Source organism: Oncorhynchus masou, chromosome 25, assembly GCF_036934945.1.
Source record: "Oncorhynchus masou masou isolate Uvic2021 chromosome 25, UVic_Omas_1.1, whole genome shotgun sequence".
NCBI lineage: Eukaryota > Metazoa > Chordata > Actinopteri > Salmoniformes > Salmonidae > Oncorhynchus > Oncorhynchus masou.
In genome coordinates, this window is record NC_088236.1 from 5,998,388 (window position 1) to 6,017,349 (window position 18,962).

Below are 18,962 nucleotides of genomic sequence, written 5' to 3' on the forward strand. Positions count from 1 at the left end.
ATTCCTTGTTAACAAACTGTAGTTTTGCCAAGTCGGTTAGGACATCTACATTGTGCATGACACAAGTAATATTTCCAAAAATTGTTTGCAGATTATTTCACTTATAATTCACTGTATCACAATTCCAGTGGGTCAGAAGTTTACATACACTAAGTTGACTGTGCCTTTAAACAGCTTGGGAAAATCCAGAAAATTATGTCATGGCTTTAAAAGCTTTTGATAGGCTAATTGACATCATTTGAATCAATTGTAGGTGTACCTGTGGATGTAATTCAAGGCCTACCTTCAAACTCAGTGCCTCTTTGCTAGACATCATGTGAAAATCTAAAGAAATCAGCCAATACCTCAGAAAATAAATTGCAGACCTCCACAAGTCTGGTTCATCCTTGGGAGCAATTTGCAAATGCCTGAAGGTACCACGTTCATCTCTACAAACGATAGTACTAAACATCATGGGACCATGCAGCCGTCATACCACTCAGGAAGGAGACGCATTCTGTCTCCTAGAGATGAACGTACTTTGGTGCGAAAAAGTGCAAATCAATCCCAGAACAACAGCAAAGGACCTTATGAAGATGCTGGAGGAAACAGGTACAAAAGTATCTATATCCACAGTAAAACGTGTCCTCAATCAACATTACCTGAAAGACCGCTCAGCAAGGGAGAAGCCACTGCTCTGAAACCGCCATAAAAAAGCCAGACTACGGTTTGCAACTGCACATGGGGACAAAGATCATACTTTTTTGAGAAATGTTCTCTGGTCTGATGAAACAAAAATACAACTGTTTGGCCATAATGACCATCGTTATGTTTGGAGGAAAAAGGGGGAGGCTTGCAAACCGAAGAACACCATCCCAACTGTGAAGCACGGTGGTGGCAGCATCATGTTGTGGGAGTGCTTTGCTGCAGGAGGGACTGGTGCACTTCACAAAATAGATGGCATCATGAGGGAGGAAAATTATGTGGATATATTGAAGCAACATCTCAAGACATCAGTCAGGAAGTTAAAGTTTGGTTACAAATGGGTCTTCCAAATGGACAATGACCCCAAGCATACTTCCAAAGTTGTGGCAAAATGGCTTCAGGACAACAAAGTCAAGGTATTGGACTGGCCATAACAAAGCCCTGACCTCAATCCCATAGAACATTTGTGAGCAGAACTGAAAAAGTGTGTGCGAGTAAGGAGGCCTACAAACCTGACTCAGTTACACCAGCCCTTCAGGAGGAATGGGCCAAAATTCACCAAACTTATTGTGGAAGGCTACCCGAAACGTTTGACCCAAGTTAAACAAATTAAAGAAATGCTACCAATTGAGTGTATGTAAACTTCTGACCCACTGGGAATGTGATGAAATAGATTAAAGCTGAAATATATCAGTCTCTCTACTATTATTCTGACATTTCACATTCTTAATATAAAGTGGTGATCCTATCTGACCTAAGACAGGGAATTTATACAATAATTAAATGTCAGGAATTGTGAAAAACTGAGTTTAAATGTATTTGGCTAAGGTGTATGTAAACTTCTGACTTCAACTGTATGTAATAAAGTTATTTCTGTTTTTTGTTTTGAATAAATTTGCTAAAATTTCTACAAATCTGATTTCGCTTTGTCATTATGGGGTATTCCGTGTAGATTGATGAAAAAATGGATCCATTTTAGAATAAGGCTGTAACATAACAACATGTGGAAAATGTCAAGGAGCCTGAATACTTTGCAATGTAAGTCAGTCAGTCTCTCTCCTCTCTCTCAACTCTGACCTAGATACATCAGGCCTCTAGCTCTGTTCTCTGCTATCTCTCTTTTGTTTTTGTTTCTCTTTCTGTATGTCTCTTTCTATTTCTCCGTCTTCTCTCTCATAATAGATCTTGCTAACACTTAGTAGTAACGCGTTTAGATAATTGTTTAAAAAAAGAGTTGCCTCGATGTGTGGTTAATGTTTTAACAGGTGCCAAACAGAATGGGATTCGACTAGGAGACGTCCTTCTGCCTCCATGGGCCAAGGGAGACCCCCGAGAGTTCATCAGAGTACATCGACAGGTGGGTACCAATCTACTGTATAGGTGTGTCAGGAGGTAAGAACAGCTGTACAGTATACGCCAACATGGTCCGACGATGTCATCCCTCCAAGTCTCGTTCATTACTCAAACAAACGTGAGGAAGCCTGGCGACGTAGGCTCGCGCCAACCCACTGTGCGTCTTGTCTCCAGGCTCTGGAGTGTGACTACGTATCGTCCCACCTCCACGAGTGGATCGACCTGATCTTTGGCTTCAAGCAGCAGGGCCCTCCTGCGGTGGAGGCGGTCAATGTGTTCCACCACCTGTTCTACGAGGGCCAGGTGGACATCTACAACATCAATGACCCCCTCAAGGAGACCGCCACCATCGGGTTCATCAACAACTTCGGACAAATCCCCAAACAGGTATCATATTAACATATTACAATATACGGAGCAGGTGAGTGAGGGCTGGTAGGGGACAGAGAGCAGGTGAGTGAGGGCTGGTAGGGGACAGAGAGCAGGTGAGTGAGGGCTGCTAGGGGACAGAGAGCAGGTGAGTGAGGGCTGCTAGGGGACAGAGAGCAGGTGAGTGAGGACTGGTAGGGGACAGAGAGCAGGTGAGTGAGGGCTGGTAGGGGACAGAGAGCAGGTGAGTGAGGGCTGGTAGGGGACAGAGAGCAGGTGAGTGAGGGCTGGTAGGGGACAGAGCAGGTGAGTGAGGGCTGCTAGGGGACAGAGAGCAGGTGAGTGAGGGCTGGTAGGGGACAGAGCAGGTGAGTGAGGGCTGCTAGGGGACAGAGAGCAGGTGAGTGAGGGCTGGTAGGGGACAGAGCAGGTGAGTGAGGGCTGGTAGGGGACAGAGCAGGTGAGTGAGGGCTGCTAGGGGACAGAGCAGGTGAGTGAGGGCTGGTAGGGGACAGAGCAGGTGAGTGAGGGCTGGTAGGGAACAGATCAGGTGAGTGAGGGCTGCTAGGGGACAGAGCAGGTGAGTGAGGGCTGGTAGGGGACAGAGCAGGTGAGTGAGGGCTGGTAGGGGACAGAGCAGGTGAGTGAGGGCTGGTAGGGGACAGAGCAGGTGAGTGAGGGCTGGTAGGGGATGTGAAGAGGGGACAGAGCAGGTGAGTGAGGGCTGGTAGGGGATGTGAAGAGGGGACAGAGCAGGTGAGTGAGGGCTGGTAGGGGACAGAGCAGGTGAGTGAGGGCTGGTAGGGGACAGAGAGCCAGAGACCAGATTGGTACTGATCGGAGGTCGACCAGATTGGTACTGATGCTTCACAGAGAATGTATTCAACAGAGGAAGTGATTATTATATTTTTTTTAATTGAATGAATCTGATCTCGTGTTTTAATCGGTCTCTTCCCAGTTGTTTAAGAAGCCCCACCCTCCAAAGCGTGTACGTAGTAAGTCTAACGGGGAGATGGCGGGGGGCGTGCCCGTCTCTCTCTCCTCAACCACTGACAAGATCTTCTTCCATCATCTGGACAACCTCAGACCCTCGTTAGCCCCCGTCAAAGGTAGGACAGGCATGCACACACACACACACACACACACACTCTCATACACAGACATATATATACACACACACAAAGGCAGCTGGCAGAATAATGTTCTGTATCAGCTGGCTTGAGCAGCTTGGCAATAGAAAGGAGAGGTGCCTTTAGGCCCCATGATTGGTCCATGTGACCGTTTGCATTGCTCAATGAATAAAACATTCAATGTGATTTGTGGATTCAAATTAAGTATTGAAGGAGAGGAGAGGGTTTCAGACAGATAGTGTGTACTGATTAGGTTTGGGAACTGTGTGTGTGTGTGTGTGTGTGTGTGTGTGTGTGTGTGTGTGTGTGTGTGTGTGTGTGTGTGTGTGTGTGTGTGTGTGTGTAACAGTGTGTGTGTGATGTGGTGTGTGTGTGTGTGTGTGTGTAACAGTGTGTGTGTGTAACAGTGTGTGTGTGTAACAGTGTGTGTGTGTGTGTAACAGTGTGTGTGTGTGTGTAACAGTGTGTGTGTAACAGTGTGTGTAACAGTGTGTGTGTAACAGTGTGTGTGTGTAACAGTGTGTGTGTGTAACAGTGTGTGTGTGTGTGTAACAGTGTGTGTGTGTGTGTGTGTGTGTGTAACAGTGTGTGTGTGTAACAGTGTGTGTGTGTAACAGTGTGTGTGTGTAACAGTGTGTGTGTGTGTGTAACAGTGTGTGTGTGTGTAACAGTGTGTGTGTGTGTGTAACAGTGTGTGTGTGTGTAACAGTGTGTGTGTGTGTGTGTAACAGTGTGTGTAACAGTGTGTGTGTGTAACAGTGTGTGTGTGTGTGTAACAGTGTGTGTGTGATGTGGTGTGTGTAACAGTGTGTGTGTGTAACAGTGTGTGTGTGTAACAGTGTGTGTGTGTAACAGTGTGTGTGTGTGTAACAGTGTGTGTGTGTGTGTAACAGTGTGTGTGTGTGTGTGTAACAGTGTGTGTGTGTGTAACAGTGTGTGTGTGTGTAACAGTGTGTGTAACAGTGTGTGTAACAGTGTGTGTAACAGTGTGTGTAACAGTGTGTAACAGTGTGTAACAGTGTGTGTGTGTGTAACAGTGTGTGTGTTTGTGTGTGTGTGTGTGTAACAGTGTGTGTGTGTGTAACAGTGTGTGTGTGTGTGTGTGTGTGTGTGTGTGTGTGTGTGTGTGTGTGTGTGTAACAGTGTGTGTGTGTGTAACAGTGTGTGTGTGTGTGTAACAGTGTGTGTGTGTAACAGTGTGTGTGTGTGTAACAGTGTGTGTGTGTGTAACAGTGTGTGTGTGTGTAACAGTGTGTGTGTGTGTGTGTGTGTGTGTGTGTGTAACAGTGTGTGTGTGTGTAACAGTGTGTGTGTGTGTGTGTAACAGTGTGTGTGTGTGTGTAACAGTGTGTGTGTGTGTAACAGTGTGTGTGTGTGTGTGTGTTTCAGAGCTGAAGGAGCCAGTGGGCCAGATCGTGTGTACTGAGAAGGGCATTCTGGCTGTGGAGCAGAATAAAGTCGTCCAGCCTCCTGTCTGGAACAAGACCTTTGCCTGGGGTTACGCTGATCTCTCCTGCAGACTGGCCAACTACGAGTCCGACAAGGTAAGCACACACTCGCTGACCTCCGCTGCAGACTGGCCAACTACGAGTCCGACAAGGTAAGCACACACTCGCTGACCTCCGCTGCAGACTGGCCAACTACGAGTCCGACAAGGTAAGCACACACTCGCTGACCTCCGCTGCAGACTGGCCAACTACGAGTCCGACAAGGTAAGCACACACTCGCTGACCTCCGCTGCAGACTGGCCAACTACGAGTCCGACAAGGTAAGCACACACTCGCTGACCTCCGCTGCAGACTGGCCAACTACGAGTCCGACAAGGTAAGCACACACTCGCTGACCTCCGCTGCAGACTGGCCAACTACGAGTCCGACAAGGTAAGCACACACTCGCTGACCTCCGCTGCAGACTGGCCAACTACGAGTCCGACAAGGTAAGCACACACTCGCTGACCTCCGCTGCAGACTGGCCAACTATCTCTCGAACTAACCAGGTCAGTCTGCTGTCTCTGGGTCTCAGTGTGGACCAGTGCAGGCGGGACCGTGCATGTTAATCGAGACATGTTGCATTCACGGTATTCATTCTCCAACTCAATTCTATTTCTGTAGTGTTGTTTTGACAATGTCTATGGCTCTATCTCAGTTCGTCTTTCCTTGATTCCTCTTCTCCTCAAAACCCATCGGCGAAGGTCAGAGGAGAGTAATCTTTGACCTTCTCCTCCAATACAGTTGAGAAGGAGACGAGGAGACGAGGAGAGAATGCAAGGAATAGAGAAAATACTTAACCTTGCCGACAGACTAAATCCTGTGGGGCAGCAGTGCCCCCTGGTGTTAAAGCAGCATTACCCTTCCTAACCTTCTGCTTCCCTGACCAACCAATCCCCCCTCTCCTTCCCCCTGACTAACCAATCCCCCCTCTCCTTCCCCCTGACTAACCAATCCCCCCTCTCCTTCCCCCTGACTAACCAATCCCCCCCTCTCCTTCCCCCTGACTAACCAATCCCCTCTCTCCTTTCCACTGGCTAACCAATCCCCTCTCTCCTCCTCTAGGCGGTGGTGGTGTATGAGTGTCTGTCAGAGTGGGGTCAGATCCTGTGTGCCATCTGCCCCAACCCCAAGCTGGTCATCACTGGGGGAACCAGCACTGCCATCTGTGTCTGGGAGACGGGCACATCCAAGGAGAGGGCCAAGACCCTCACACTCAAACAGGTAACCAGACTCTAGACACTCAAACAGGTAACCAGACTCTCAGGTATCCAGACTCTCTAGTCACTCAAACAGGTAACCAGACTCTCTAGTCACTCAAACAGGTAACCAGACTCTCAGGTAACCAGACTCTAGTCACTCAAACAGGTAACCAGACTCTCTAGTCACTCAAACAGGTAACCAGACTCTCAGGTAACCAGACTCTCTAGACACTCAAACAGGTAACCAGACTCTCTAGTCACTCAAACAGGTAACCAGACTCTCAGGTAACCAGACTCTCAGGTAACCAGACTCTCTAGACACTCAAACAGGTAACCAGACTCTCTAGTCACTCAAACAGGTAACCAGACTCTCTAGTCACTCAAACAGGTAACCAGACTCTCAGGTAACCCGACTCTCAGGTAACCAGACTCTCTAGTCACTCAAACAGGTAACCAGACTCTCTAGACACTCAAACAGGTAACCAGACTCTCAGGTAACCAGACTCTCTAGTCACTCAAACAGGTAACCAGACTCTCTAGACACTCAAACAGGTAACCAGACTCTCAGGTAACCAGACTCTCTAGTCACTCAAACAGGTAACCAGACTCTCAGGTAACCAGACTCTCAGGTAACCAGACTCTCTAGTCACTCAAACAGGTATCCAGACTCTCTAGTCACTCAAACAGGTAACCAGACTCTCAGGTAACCAGACTCTCTAGTCACTCAAACAGGTAACCAGACTCTCAGGTAACCAGACTCTCTAGTCACTCAAACAGGTAACCAGACTCTCTAGACACTCAAACAGGTAACCAGACTCTCAGGTAACCAGACTCTCTAGTCACTCAAACAGGTAACCAGACTCTCAGGTAACCAGACTCTCAGGTAACCAGACTCTCTAGTCACTCAAACAGGTATCCAGACTCTCTAGTCACTCAAACAGGTAACCAGACTCTCAGGTAACCAGACTCTCTAGTCACTCAAACAGGTAACCAGACTCTCAGGTAACCAGACTCTAGTCACTCAAACAGGTAACCAGACTCTCAGGTAACCAGACTCTCTAGTCACTCAAACAGGTAACCAGACTCTCAGGTAACCAGACTCTCTAGTCACTCAAACAGGTAACCAGACTCTCAGGTAACCAGACTCTAGTCACTCAAACAGGTAACCAGACTCTCAGGTAACCAGACTCTCTAGTCACTCAAACAGGTAACCAGACTCTCTAGTCACTCAAACAGGTAACCAGACTCTCAGGTAACCAGACTCTCTAGACACTCAAACAGGTAACCAGACTCTCTAGACACTCAAACAGGTAACCAGACTCTCAGGTAACCAGACTCTCGAGTCACTCAAACAGGTAACCAGACTCTCGAGTCACTCAAACAGGTAACCAGACTCTCTAGCCACTCAAACAGGTAACCAGACTCTCTAGCCACTCAAACAGGTAACCAGACTCTCTAGTCACTCAAACAGGTAACCAGACTCTCTAGCCACTCAAACAGGTAACTAGACTCTCTAGTCACTCAAACAGGTAACCAGACTCTCAGGTAACCAGACTCTCTAGCCACTCAAACAGGTAACCAGACTCTCTAGTCACTCAAACAGGTAACCAGACTCTCAGGTAACCAGACTCTCTAGTCACTCAAACAGGTAACCAGACTCTCAGGTAACCAGACTCTCTAGTCACTCAAACAGGTATCCAGACTCTCTAGTCACTCAAACAGGTAACTAGACTCTCTAGTCACTCAAACAGGTAACCAGACTCTCAGGTAATCAGACTCTCTAGACACTCAAACAGGTAACCAGACAATATTTTACCAGGTAAGTTGATGGAGAACACATTCTCATTTACAGCAACGACCTGAGGAATAGTAGGGATGAAGGAGCCAATTGGAAGCTGGGGATGATTAGGTGACCATGATGGTATGAGGGCCAGTTTGGGAATTTAGCCAGGACACTGGGGTTAACACCCCTACTCTTAAGATAAGTACCATGGGATCTTTAATGACCTCCGAGAGTCAGGACACCCGTTTAACATCCCATCTGAAAGACGGCACCCTACACAGGGCAATGTCCCCAATCACTGCCCTGGGGCATTGGGATATTAATGTTTTAGACCAAAGGAAAGAGTGCCTCCTACTGGCGCTACAACACCACTTCTAGCAGCATCTGGTCTCCCATCCAGGGACCGACCAGGACTAACCCTGCTTAGCTAACGTTTTCTTCATCAATCTACACACAATGCCTCATAATGACAAAGCGAAAACAGTTTTTTAGACATTTTCACAAATTTATTTAAAAAAATTAAAAACAGATACCTTATTTACATAAGATTTCAAACCCTTTGCTATGAAACTCAACATTGAGCTCAGGTGCATCCTGTTTCCATTGATCATCCTTGAGATGTTTCTACAACTTGATTGGAGTCCACCTGTGGTAAATTCAATTGATTGGACATGATTTGGAAAGGCACACACCTGTCTTTGTAAGATCCCACAGTTGATAGCGCATGTCAGAGCAAAAACCAAGCCATGAGATTGAAGGAATTCTCCGTAGAGCTCCGAGACAGGATTATGACGAGGCACAGATCTTGGGAAGGGTACCAAAACATTTCTGCAGCCCCAAAGAACACAGCGACCTCCATCTCTGCAGAACTCCACCAATCAGGCCTTCATGGCAGAGTGGCCAGACGGAAGCCACCCCTCAGTAAAAGGCACATGACAGCCTGATTGGAGTTTGCCAAAAGGCACCTAAAGACTCTCAGACCATGAGAAACAAGATTCTCTGGTCTGATGAAACCGAGATTCAACTATTTTGCCTGAATGCCAAGCGTCACGTCTGTAGGAAACCTGGCACCATCCCTACGGTGAAGCATGGTGGTGGCAGCATCATGCTGGAGTGTCTTCGGGACAAGTCTCTGAATGTCCATGAGTGGCCCAGCCAGAGCCCGGACTTGAACCTGATCGAACATCCCTGGAGAGACCTGAAAATAGCTGTGCAGCAACGCTCCCCATCCAACCTGACAGAGCTTGAGAGGATCTGCAGAGAAGAATGGGAGAAACTCCCCAAATACAGGTGTACCAAGCTTGTAGCGTCATACCCAAGAAGAGTCGAGGCTGTAATCGCTGTCAAAGATGCTTTAACACAGTACTGAGTAAAGGGTCTGAATACTTTTATAAATGTGATGTTTTTTTAAATTATTTTTTTATACATTTGCAAGCATTTCTAAAAACCTGTTTTTGTTTTGGCATCATGGGGTATTGTGTGTAGATTGAAGAAATAAAATGGGTTCAAACATTTCAATATAAGGCTGTAACGTAACAAAATGTGGAAAAAGTCCAGGGGTCTGAATGCAGTGTAAAATCCAACTGCTTCCCAACAAACACACAGACACCATTAGATAGTATCTCTGCCACTCTTCAACTTGTGTGTAATGTGTGTCTGTGCCTGTATGTAACATGTCAGTAACCCGGTGTTTTAACGCGTGTATGTCCCTCCCCTCTCCCCTCCCCTGCCAGGCGTTGCTGGGCCATACAGACACAGTAACCTGTCTGACAGCCTCGTCAGCGTATCACATCCTGGTGTCTGGTTCTCGAGACAGGACCTGCATTATCTGGGACCTCAACAAACTGTCCTTCGTCACACAGCTCAGAGGACACAGGGCCCCAGTCTCCGCCCTTTGCATCAACGAACTCACGGTGGGTGGTGTTTGTTTCCCCCAAACCTATTGATGTTACAAGGGTGATTCAGAAATTAAGATAGATATTTCATTCTAGTTAAGGATACTATAGTTATCACGTTTTCACGTTGGATTTATTATTAACTACAAAAATATTGTTGTTGTTTTATTCTAGTGCCCCTCTTGTTGTTAGCTAGCTAGTCCTGGTCCAACTTTAAACCAACTCTCGTTCTGGTCCAACTTTAAACCATCTCTAGTTCTGGTCCAACTTTAAACCAACTCTAGTTCTGGTCCAACTTTAAACCAACTCTAGTTCTGGTCCAACTTTAAACCAACTCTAGTTCTGGTCCAACTTTAAACCAACTCTAGTTCTGGTCCAACTATAAACCAACTCTAGTTCTGGTCCAACTATAAACCATCTCTAGTTCTGGTCCAACTATAAACCATCTCTAGTTCTGGTCCAACTATAAACCAACTCTAGTTCTGGTCCAACTTTAAACCAACTCTAGTTCTGGTCCAACTTTAAACCAACTCTAGTTCTGGTCCAACTATAAACCAACTCTAGTTCTGGTCCAACTATAAACCAACTCTAGTTCTGGTCCAACTTTAAACCAACTCTAGTTCTGGTCCAACTTTAAACCAACTCTAGTTCTGGTCCAACTATAAACCAACTCTAGTTCTGGTCCAACTATAAACCAACTCTAGTTCTGGTCCAACTATAAACCTACTCCAGTTCTGGTCCAACTATAAACCTACTCTAGTTCTGGTCCAACTTTAAACCTACTCTAGTTCTGGTCCAACTTTAAACCATCTCTAGTTCTGGTCCAACTTTAAACCATCTCTAGTTCTGGTCCAACTTTAAACCATCTCTAGTTCTGGTCCAACTATAAACCATCTCTAGTTCTGGTCCAACTATAAACCATCTCTAGTTCTGGTCCAACTATAAACCATCTCTAGTTCTGGTCCAACTATAAACCATCTCTAGTTCTGGTCCAACTATAAACCATCTCTAGTTCTGGTCCAACTATAAACCATCTCTAGTTCTGGTCCAACTATAAACCATCTCTAGTTCTGGTCCAACTATAAACCATCTCTAGTTCTGGTCCAACTATAAACCATCTCTAGTTCTGGTCCAACTATAAACCAACTCTAGTTCTGGTCCAACTATAAACCATCTCTAGTTCTGGTCCAACTTTAAACCATCTCTAGCTCTGGTCCAACGTTCAACAATCTCTAGCTCTGCCATTAGTGTGTTTGGACCATGATAGTTTGTTGATGATGTGGACACCAAGGAACTTGAAACTCTCGACCCAAGACAGTCGTCCAAGCGGTGATGCAGCCAGTCAAGATGATCTCGATGTTCGCAGCTGTAGAACGTTTTTGAGGAGCCGAGGGCTCCTGTGGGGGAGAGGCACTGCCGTGCCATTTTCACGACTGCCCTGGTGTGTGTGGATTATGTTAAGTCCTTAGTGATGGGGACACCAAGGAACGTTAACCTTTCGACCCACTTCACAACAGCCCTTTTGATGTGGATGAGGGCGAACTCTCCCGTCTTTCTCCTGTAGTCCACAATCATCTCCTTGTTCTTACTGACGTTGAGGAAGAGGTTGTTGTCCTGGCACCATACTGTCAGGTCTCGGACCACCTCCCTGTTGGCTGACTCATCATGGTCAGAGATTAGTTCTACCACCGTTGTCGTCAGCAAACTTGTGTGGCCATGCAGTCGTGGGTGAACAGGGAGTACAGGAGGGGACGAGACACCCACCCCTGAGGGGCGGACGTGTTGTTGTCTACCCTCACCGCCTGGGGCCAGCCCGTCAGGTAGTCCAGGATCCAGTTGCAGAGGGAGGGGTTCAGTCCCAGGGTCCTTAGCTTGGTGATGAGCTTGGAGGGCACTATGGTGTTGAACGCTGAGCTGTAGACTATGGCCAGCATTCTCACAGTCATTTTCCCTCTGGTCCAGGTGAGAGGGGCAGTGTGACGTGCAATTGAGATTGCATCATCTGTGGATTTGTTGGGGCGGTATGTGAATGAGAGTGGGTCTAGGGTTTCTGGGATGATGGTGTTGATGTGTGTGTCGTGACCAGCCTTTCAAAGCATTTCAATATTAAAGATGTGAGCGCTACAGGGAGAATTTGTCATTTAGGCAGGTTAACTTGGAGCTTTTGGGAACAGGGACAATGGTGGTCAGCTTGAAACATGTTGGGATTACAGACTGGGACAAGGAGAGATTAGACATGTCAGTGAAGACACTTGTCAGCTGGTCTGTGCATGCTTTGAGAACACGCCCTGGTATTCCGTCTGGCCCGTCGGCCTTGAGATTGTTAACCTGTTTAAACGTTTTGCTCACGTCCGCCAAGGAGAGCGAGATCACACGATCATCTGAAAACACAAGGGGCTTTTACGCAAGGCACAGTGTTATTTTATGACTTGCCTAGTAAAATAAAGTGAAATAAAAAAATAATAAATAAAAAAATATTCATACAATCGAGCATAAAAAGCTTGTAGCTCAATTGGGTGTTATGCGTCCGTAGGCAACTCACGGCTGGGTTTCCCTTTGCAATCCGTTCTCGTCTGTAAGCCCTGCCACATACGAAAAGCGTTGGAGCAGGTGTAATAGGATTCTACCCTCCTCCTATATTTGTCCTTTTGCTTGTTTGATGTCTCGGAGGTTGTAGCTTTCTGTTACGCGTCCGTGTACAGTTCCTGGTAAGCGGTAGTGCGGGATAGTGCTTGTAATCCGTGCCTTTTTGGTGTGGATATACGTTCTCATAGTCGCTGTGGGGACGCCATCGTCTATGCACTTACTGATGAAGCTTGTGACTGCTGTGGTAAACTCCTCAATGCTAATCAGATGAATCGCCGGAACATATCCCAGTCGGTGCTAGATAAAACAGTCTTGTAGGCTTGTCTGTTTCATCGGACCACTTCCTGTTTGAGCTCATCACTGGTACTTCCTGTTTGAGCTTTTTGTTTGTACGCAGGAGAATGGAGTCATGGTCAGATTTGCTGAAGGGAGGACGAGGGAAGGCCTTGCATGTGCATCTGTTGGTAGAATTAAAGTAGTCTTCGGTTCTCGTGCCCCTAGTGGCGTAGGAGGCGTGTTAGAAGAAGTGCGGTAGAACGGTTTCAAGTCTCCCCGTGGTAAAGTCTCCGCCCACCAGAAACGCTGCCTCTGGGTGAGTGGTTCCTTGTATTGTTTATGGCCTCATACGGTTTGTGGAGTGTCCGAGTGATGTTGACTTGTTGAAGGATGTGGACGAGGTCTGCAGAATACCATGAGGTTTTCAGTACCACCTGAGCAACAGATCGAGATTTCCTTCACCCTTGATTCAGCACAACAGTTGTTTATTTTTGAAAAAACATACTGAATACTTATGTAAATGTGATATATATATATATTTTTTTTCTAAAAACCTGTTTTCATTTCATCATTAAAGGGTATTGTGTGTAGATTGATGAGGGGGGGGGGGACAATTTAATCAATTTTAAAATAAAGACTGTAAACGTAACAAAATGTGGAAAAAGTCAAGGGGTCTGAATGCTTTCAGAAGGCTCTGTGTATTCAGCTGTACATTAGCTAAAACTTCAAACAAAGTGAACTTGATCACTTGATTATCTCTCTCTGTGTGTGTGTGTATATACAGGGAGACATAGTGTCTTCGGCGGGCACCTACATCCATGTGTGGAGCATCAACGGCAGTCCCATAGCCAGCGCCAACACCTTCACAGGTCGCTCACAGCAGATCCTCTGTTGCTGCGTGTCAGAGATGAACGAATGGGACACGCAGAACGTCATCGTCACCGGACACTCCGACGGCGTCGTCAGGGTAACCAACACTTCCTCCCTTCCTCTTCTCATCCTACTCTTACTCCTACTTCTTTTTTTTTTGGGGGGGGGGGGCGGTTTCAGATTAAGCCTAGTACTGGACAACAACAAAAAAAGCAAGGTCAACGAGGAATCTCCATTGAAAGTTACTTTTAGTCCAATTTTTGGCTTATCTGAATCTGGGAAACCAGCCCTTAATATCTGTCACTCTTTGTACGTAGTGTATTTATGCTTCAAAATAAGTTTCCTCATCAAAGACATTAAAGTTTTCTAATCTAATCTTCCTTCCTGTAGTTCTGGAGGATGGAGTTCCTACAAGTCCCAGAAACCCCTGCTCCAGAGCCCATCGAGCCCCCTGATGTAACTGACTGCTGTACAGAGGACAAGCTGGGTAGGTCTCTGTGGTGTGTGTGTGTGTGTGTGTGTGTGTGTGTGTGTGTGTGTGTGTGTGTGTGTGTGTGTGTGTGTGTGTGGTAATACTGGTGAGGTCATAATTTCATCACGAAGCAAAAAGACATCTGGATGTCTCCCCGTCCACTGCAAAAGTAGTGCACTATGTAGGGAATAGGGTGCCATAGGGCTCTGGTCTAAAGTAGTGCACTATCTAGGGAATACGGTGCCATTGGGGATGCCGCCGCTGTCCTGTGAGCAATAAAGTAGTCTTTCTCTTCGTCTCCAGCAGAGGGACCCGAGAGCCAGAACGCTGACGAAGACAGCAGCGAATCAGACGGAGACGAGCCCTGCCTCAGCACAGAGTCCAAACCCTCCCCTCTGCCCAACGCTGCAGCTGGGGGAGGAGCTGGATCGGTTGGGGGAGGATCAGGCAGCCAACCAGGCAGCACCGTCCACAGACCCAAAGGTTGGTTTACCAGTCAACCAGCTAGTCAGTCAGCCATCCAGCCAGTCATCCAGCCAGCCAGCTAGTCAGCTAGCTAGTCAGCCAGCCAGTCATCCGGTCAGCCAGCTAGTCAGCCAGCCAGTCATCCGGTCAGCCAGCTAGTCAGCCAGCCAGTCATCCGGTCAGCCAGCTAGTCAGCCAGCCAGTCATCCAGCCAGCCAGCTAGTCAGCCAGCCAGTCATCCAGCCAGCCAGTCATCCAGCCAGCCAGCCAGCCAGCCAGTCAGCCAGCCAGCCAGCCAGTCAGCCAGCTAGTCAGCCAGCCCGCCAGTCATCCAGCCAGTCAGTCAGTCGACTTACCCATATGAAGGCAGTGTGACAATGTTCATCATTTGATGACTTCATTTGTTGAAAAGGTAATTGGCTAAAACCTACTATATTCTAATATTTTTTACCACCAACGTAGTGGGTCTCCCTCCATCTCTACTGTTTTGATTCTTCCGTAGCTGCAACAGACACTATCTGATATAATCTTGTTTTGATTCCTACATACCTGTAACAGACACTATCTGATATAAAGGACCTTTCAAGAGTACAGACGACCACCCATCATTAATGGTCTGTAGATCCTGAGGGTCCCGGTGCCCCGGAGCTTTCAGTCAGTCAGTTAATCAGTCAGTCAGTCAGTTAATCAGTTAATCGGCCAGTCAGTTAATCAGTCAGTCTCAGTCAGTCAGTCAGTTAATCAGTCAGTCAGTCAGTTAATCAGTCAGTCTCAGTCAGTCAGTCAGTTAATCAGTCGGTCAGTCAGTCAGTCAGTTAATCAGTCGGTCAGTCAGTCAGTTAATCAGTCAGTCAGTCTCAGTCAGTCAGTTAATCAGTCAGTTAATCAGTCAGTCAGTCAGTCAGTTAATCAGTCAGTCAGTCTCAGTCAGTCAGTCAGTTAATCAGTCAGTCAGTTAATCAGTCAGTCAGTTAATCAGTCAGTCAGTCAGTTAATCAGTCAGTCAGTTAATCAGTCAGTCAGTCTCAGTCAGTCAGTCAGTCAGTCAGTTAATCGGCCAGTCAGTTAATCGGTCAGTCAGTCAGTTAATCGGTCAGTCAGTCAGTTAATCGGTCAGTCAGTCAGTTAATCGGTCAGTCAGTCAGTTAATCGGCCAGTCAGTCAGTTAATCGGCCAGTCAGTTAATCGGTCAGTCAGTCAGTTAATCGGTCAGTCAGTCAGTTAATTGGTCAGTCAGTCAGTTAATCGGTCAGTCAGTCAGTTAATCAGTCAGTCTCAGTCAGTCAGTCAGTTAATCAGTCAGTCAGTCAGTTAATCAGTTAATCGGCCAGTCAGTTAATCGGTCAGTCAGTTAATCGGCCAGTCAGTTAATCGGCCAGTCAGTTAATCGGCCAGTCAGTTAATCGGCCAGTCAGTTAATCGGCCAGTCAGTCAGTTAATTGGTCAGTCAGTCAGTTAATCGGCCAGTCAGTCAGTTAATCAGTCAGTCAGTTAATCAGTCAGTCAGTCAGTTAATCGGTCAGTCAGTCAGTTAATCAGTCAGTCAGTTAATCAGTCAGTCAGTTAATCAGTCAGTCAGTTAATCGGCCAGTCAGTTAATTGGTCAGTCAGTCAGTTAATCGGTCAGTCAGTCAGTTAATCGGTCAGTCAGTCAGTTAATTGGTCAGTCAGTCAGTTAATCGGTCAGTCAGTCAGTTAATCAGTCAGTCTCAGTCAGTCAGTCAGTTAATCAGTCAGTCAGTCAGTCAGTTAATCAGTTAATCGGCCAGTCAGTTAATCGGTCAGTCAGTTAATCGGCCAGTCAGTTAATCGGCCAGTCAGTTAATCGGCCAGTCAGTCAGTTAATTGGTCAGTCAGTCAGTTAATCAGTCAGTTAATCGGTCAGTCAGTCAGTTAATCAGTCAGTCAGTTAATCAGTCAGTCAGTTAATCAGTCAGTCAGTTAATCAGTCAGTCAGTCAGTTAATCAGTCAGTCAGTTAATCAGTCAGTCAGTTAATCAGTCAGTCAGTTAATCAGTCAGTCAGTCAGTTAATCAGTCAGTCAGTTAATCAGTCAGTCAGTTAATCAGTCAGTCAGTTAATCAGTCAGTCAGTCGGTCAGTCAGTCAGTTAATCAGTCAGTCAGTCAGTCAGTCAGTCAGTCAGTTAATCAGTCAGTTAATCAGTTAATCGGTCTCTGTGCTGTCCCATACAGAGGTAGAGCTTGTATGAGAATGTTAATCTTCATTCATTTTATATTTGATGACTTAAGGTCTGTCGTTTATTAGCTAAACCTACCCTATTCTTACTACTTATCAACCCAAAAATAAAATGCTTTTTTTCTGCAGTTCCTAGGGGTCCCAGTGTCCCCGGGGGTCGGCCAGGGGCCTCCTGGTCAGTGGACAGCGGGTCAGATGACTCCCGGCGCTGGTCAGACACCCTCAGCCTGGACGAGAAGGACGGCTTTGTGTTCGTCAACTACTCCGAGGGACAGACGGGACAGACACCCCTCAGACCAGGGGTCCACCCTCACCCCCAGCTTCACCCTCCGCACCCCATAGCAGGCCATGGGGGGGTCCCCCAGCCCGTACACCCCACCACCATGGAGGCACGGCCCTACAACCAGCTCAGAGCAGGTACTGACCAAACCACAGTAATGCAGATCACCCAATAACACAGAGTTATGTATACTGCTGGGTGTGTTTTCCAGTTGGTCTGAGTTTGTGGGTGTTGCGGTGTGTGTGTGTGTCTGTGTGTGTCCTCTAGCTGGTGCATTGTTAAAGTGCTGCCACTAAACTGTGTGTGTGTGTGTGTGTGTGTGTGTGTGTGTGTGTGTGTGTGTGTGTGTGTGTGTGTGTGTGTGTGTGTGTGTGTGTGTGTGTGTGTCTGTGTCTGTCTGTGTGTGTGTGTGTGTGTGTGTGTGTGTGTCTGTGTGTGTCCTCTAGCTGGTGCATTGTTAAAGTGCTGCCACTAAACTGTGTGTGGTGCATTGTTAAAGTGCTGCCACTAAACTGTGTGTGTGTGTGTGTGTCCTCTAGCTGGTGCATTGTTAATGTGCTGCCACTAAACTCTGTGTGTGTGTAGGCTACAGATGGGTGTTGCGGTGTTTGTGTGTGTGTGTGTCCTCTAGCTGGTGCATTGTTAAAGTGCTGCCACTAAACTCTGCGTGTGTGTGTGTGTGTGTAGGCTACAGATGGGAGCGGCAGCTGGTGTTCCGTAGTAAACTGACCATGCACACTGCATTCAACCGGAAGGACAACGCTCACCCAGCCGAGATCACATCCCTCGCCATCTCCAAGTAGGTGGTCTGTCTGTGTGCGCCTCACTGCATTGAAATGTATATGTGACAGAGACAGCATTCACAAGACAGTTTAGAGGTGGAGGTTGTATAGAGATATAGACAGTATTCAGAAGACAGTTTAGTATACAGAGAAAGATGCTTTATAGTTGCATAGTGGCAGTAATCTTCTCCCTCACTCTCTCTTTCTCACCTCTCTACTCTCTCCGTGCCTCCCCTTCTCTCTCTCTCTCTCTCCTTGCCTCCCCTCACTCTCTCTTTCTCACCTCTCTACTCTCTCTCCTTGCCTCCCCTTCTCTCTCTCTCTTTCTCACCTCTCTACTCTCTCCTTGCCTCCCCTTCTCTCTCTCTTTCTCACCTCCCTACTCTCTCTTTCCCTTCTCTCTCTCCCCCTCTACTCTCTCTCCTTGCCTCCCCTTCTCTCTCTCTTTCTCCCCCTCTCTACTCTCTCTCCTTGCCTCCCCTTCTCTCTGTTTCTCTCTCTCTCTCCTTGCCTCCCATTCTCTCTCTCTCTTTCTCATCTATCTACTCTCTCTCCCTGCCTCCCCTTGTCTCTCCTCTCTGTGTGTGTTTGTCTCTCCCCCTCTACTCTCTCTCCTTGCCTCCCCTTCTCTCTCTCTCTCTTTCGCACCTCTCTACTCTCTCTCTTTCCTACCTGTCTACTCTCTCTCCCTGCCTCCCCTTGTCTCTCCTCTCTGTGTGTTTGTCTCTCCCCCTCTACTCTCTCTCCTTGCCTCCCCTTCTCTCTCTCCACCTCTCTACTCTCTCTCCCTGCCTCCCCTTGTCTCTCCTCTCTGTGTGTGTTTGTCTCTCCCTGCCTCCCCTTGTCTCTCCTCTCTGTGTGTATCTCCCCCAGAGACCACAGTAAGATCCTGGTGGGTGATGGTCGTGGCAGAGTGTTCAGCTGGTCGGTGAGTGACCAGCCTGGTCGTTCTGCTGCTGACCACTGGGTGAAGGACGAGGTTGTGGACAGCTGTTCTGGCTGTGCCGTACGTTTCTCCCTCACAGAGAGACGTCACCACTGCAGGAACTGTGGACAGCTCTTCTGTCAGAAGTAAGTCTCTGCGAGTCAGAGTTCGTAGCAACAAAAAAATGAATTCGGGGGGTTAATGT

General features: G+C 47.2%; 1 protein-coding gene across 1 annotated transcript in view; it reads left to right on the plus strand.

Annotated features, from left to right (window-relative positions):
* The window catches only part of wdfy3 (WD repeat and FYVE domain containing 3), a 224,097-nt gene that overhangs the window by 197,427 nt on the left and 7,708 nt on the right, over positions 1 to 18,962 (plus strand). The window contains exons 58-69 of the mRNA XM_064936580.1: positions 1,950 to 2,041; positions 2,212 to 2,424; positions 3,365 to 3,515; positions 4,926 to 5,080; positions 6,089 to 6,247; positions 9,742 to 9,921; positions 13,550 to 13,732; positions 14,026 to 14,122; positions 14,411 to 14,590; positions 16,900 to 17,187; positions 17,738 to 17,849; positions 18,706 to 18,903. Coding sequence (XP_064792652.1) covers positions 1,950 to 2,041; positions 2,212 to 2,424; positions 3,365 to 3,515; positions 4,926 to 5,080; positions 6,089 to 6,247; positions 9,742 to 9,921; positions 13,550 to 13,732; positions 14,026 to 14,122; positions 14,411 to 14,590; positions 16,900 to 17,187; positions 17,738 to 17,849; positions 18,706 to 18,903 — 2,008 coding nt within the window. The remainder of the gene's footprint in view (positions 1 to 1,949; positions 2,042 to 2,211; positions 2,425 to 3,364; positions 3,516 to 4,925; positions 5,081 to 6,088; positions 6,248 to 9,741; positions 9,922 to 13,549; positions 13,733 to 14,025; positions 14,123 to 14,410; positions 14,591 to 16,899; positions 17,188 to 17,737; positions 17,850 to 18,705; positions 18,904 to 18,962) is intronic.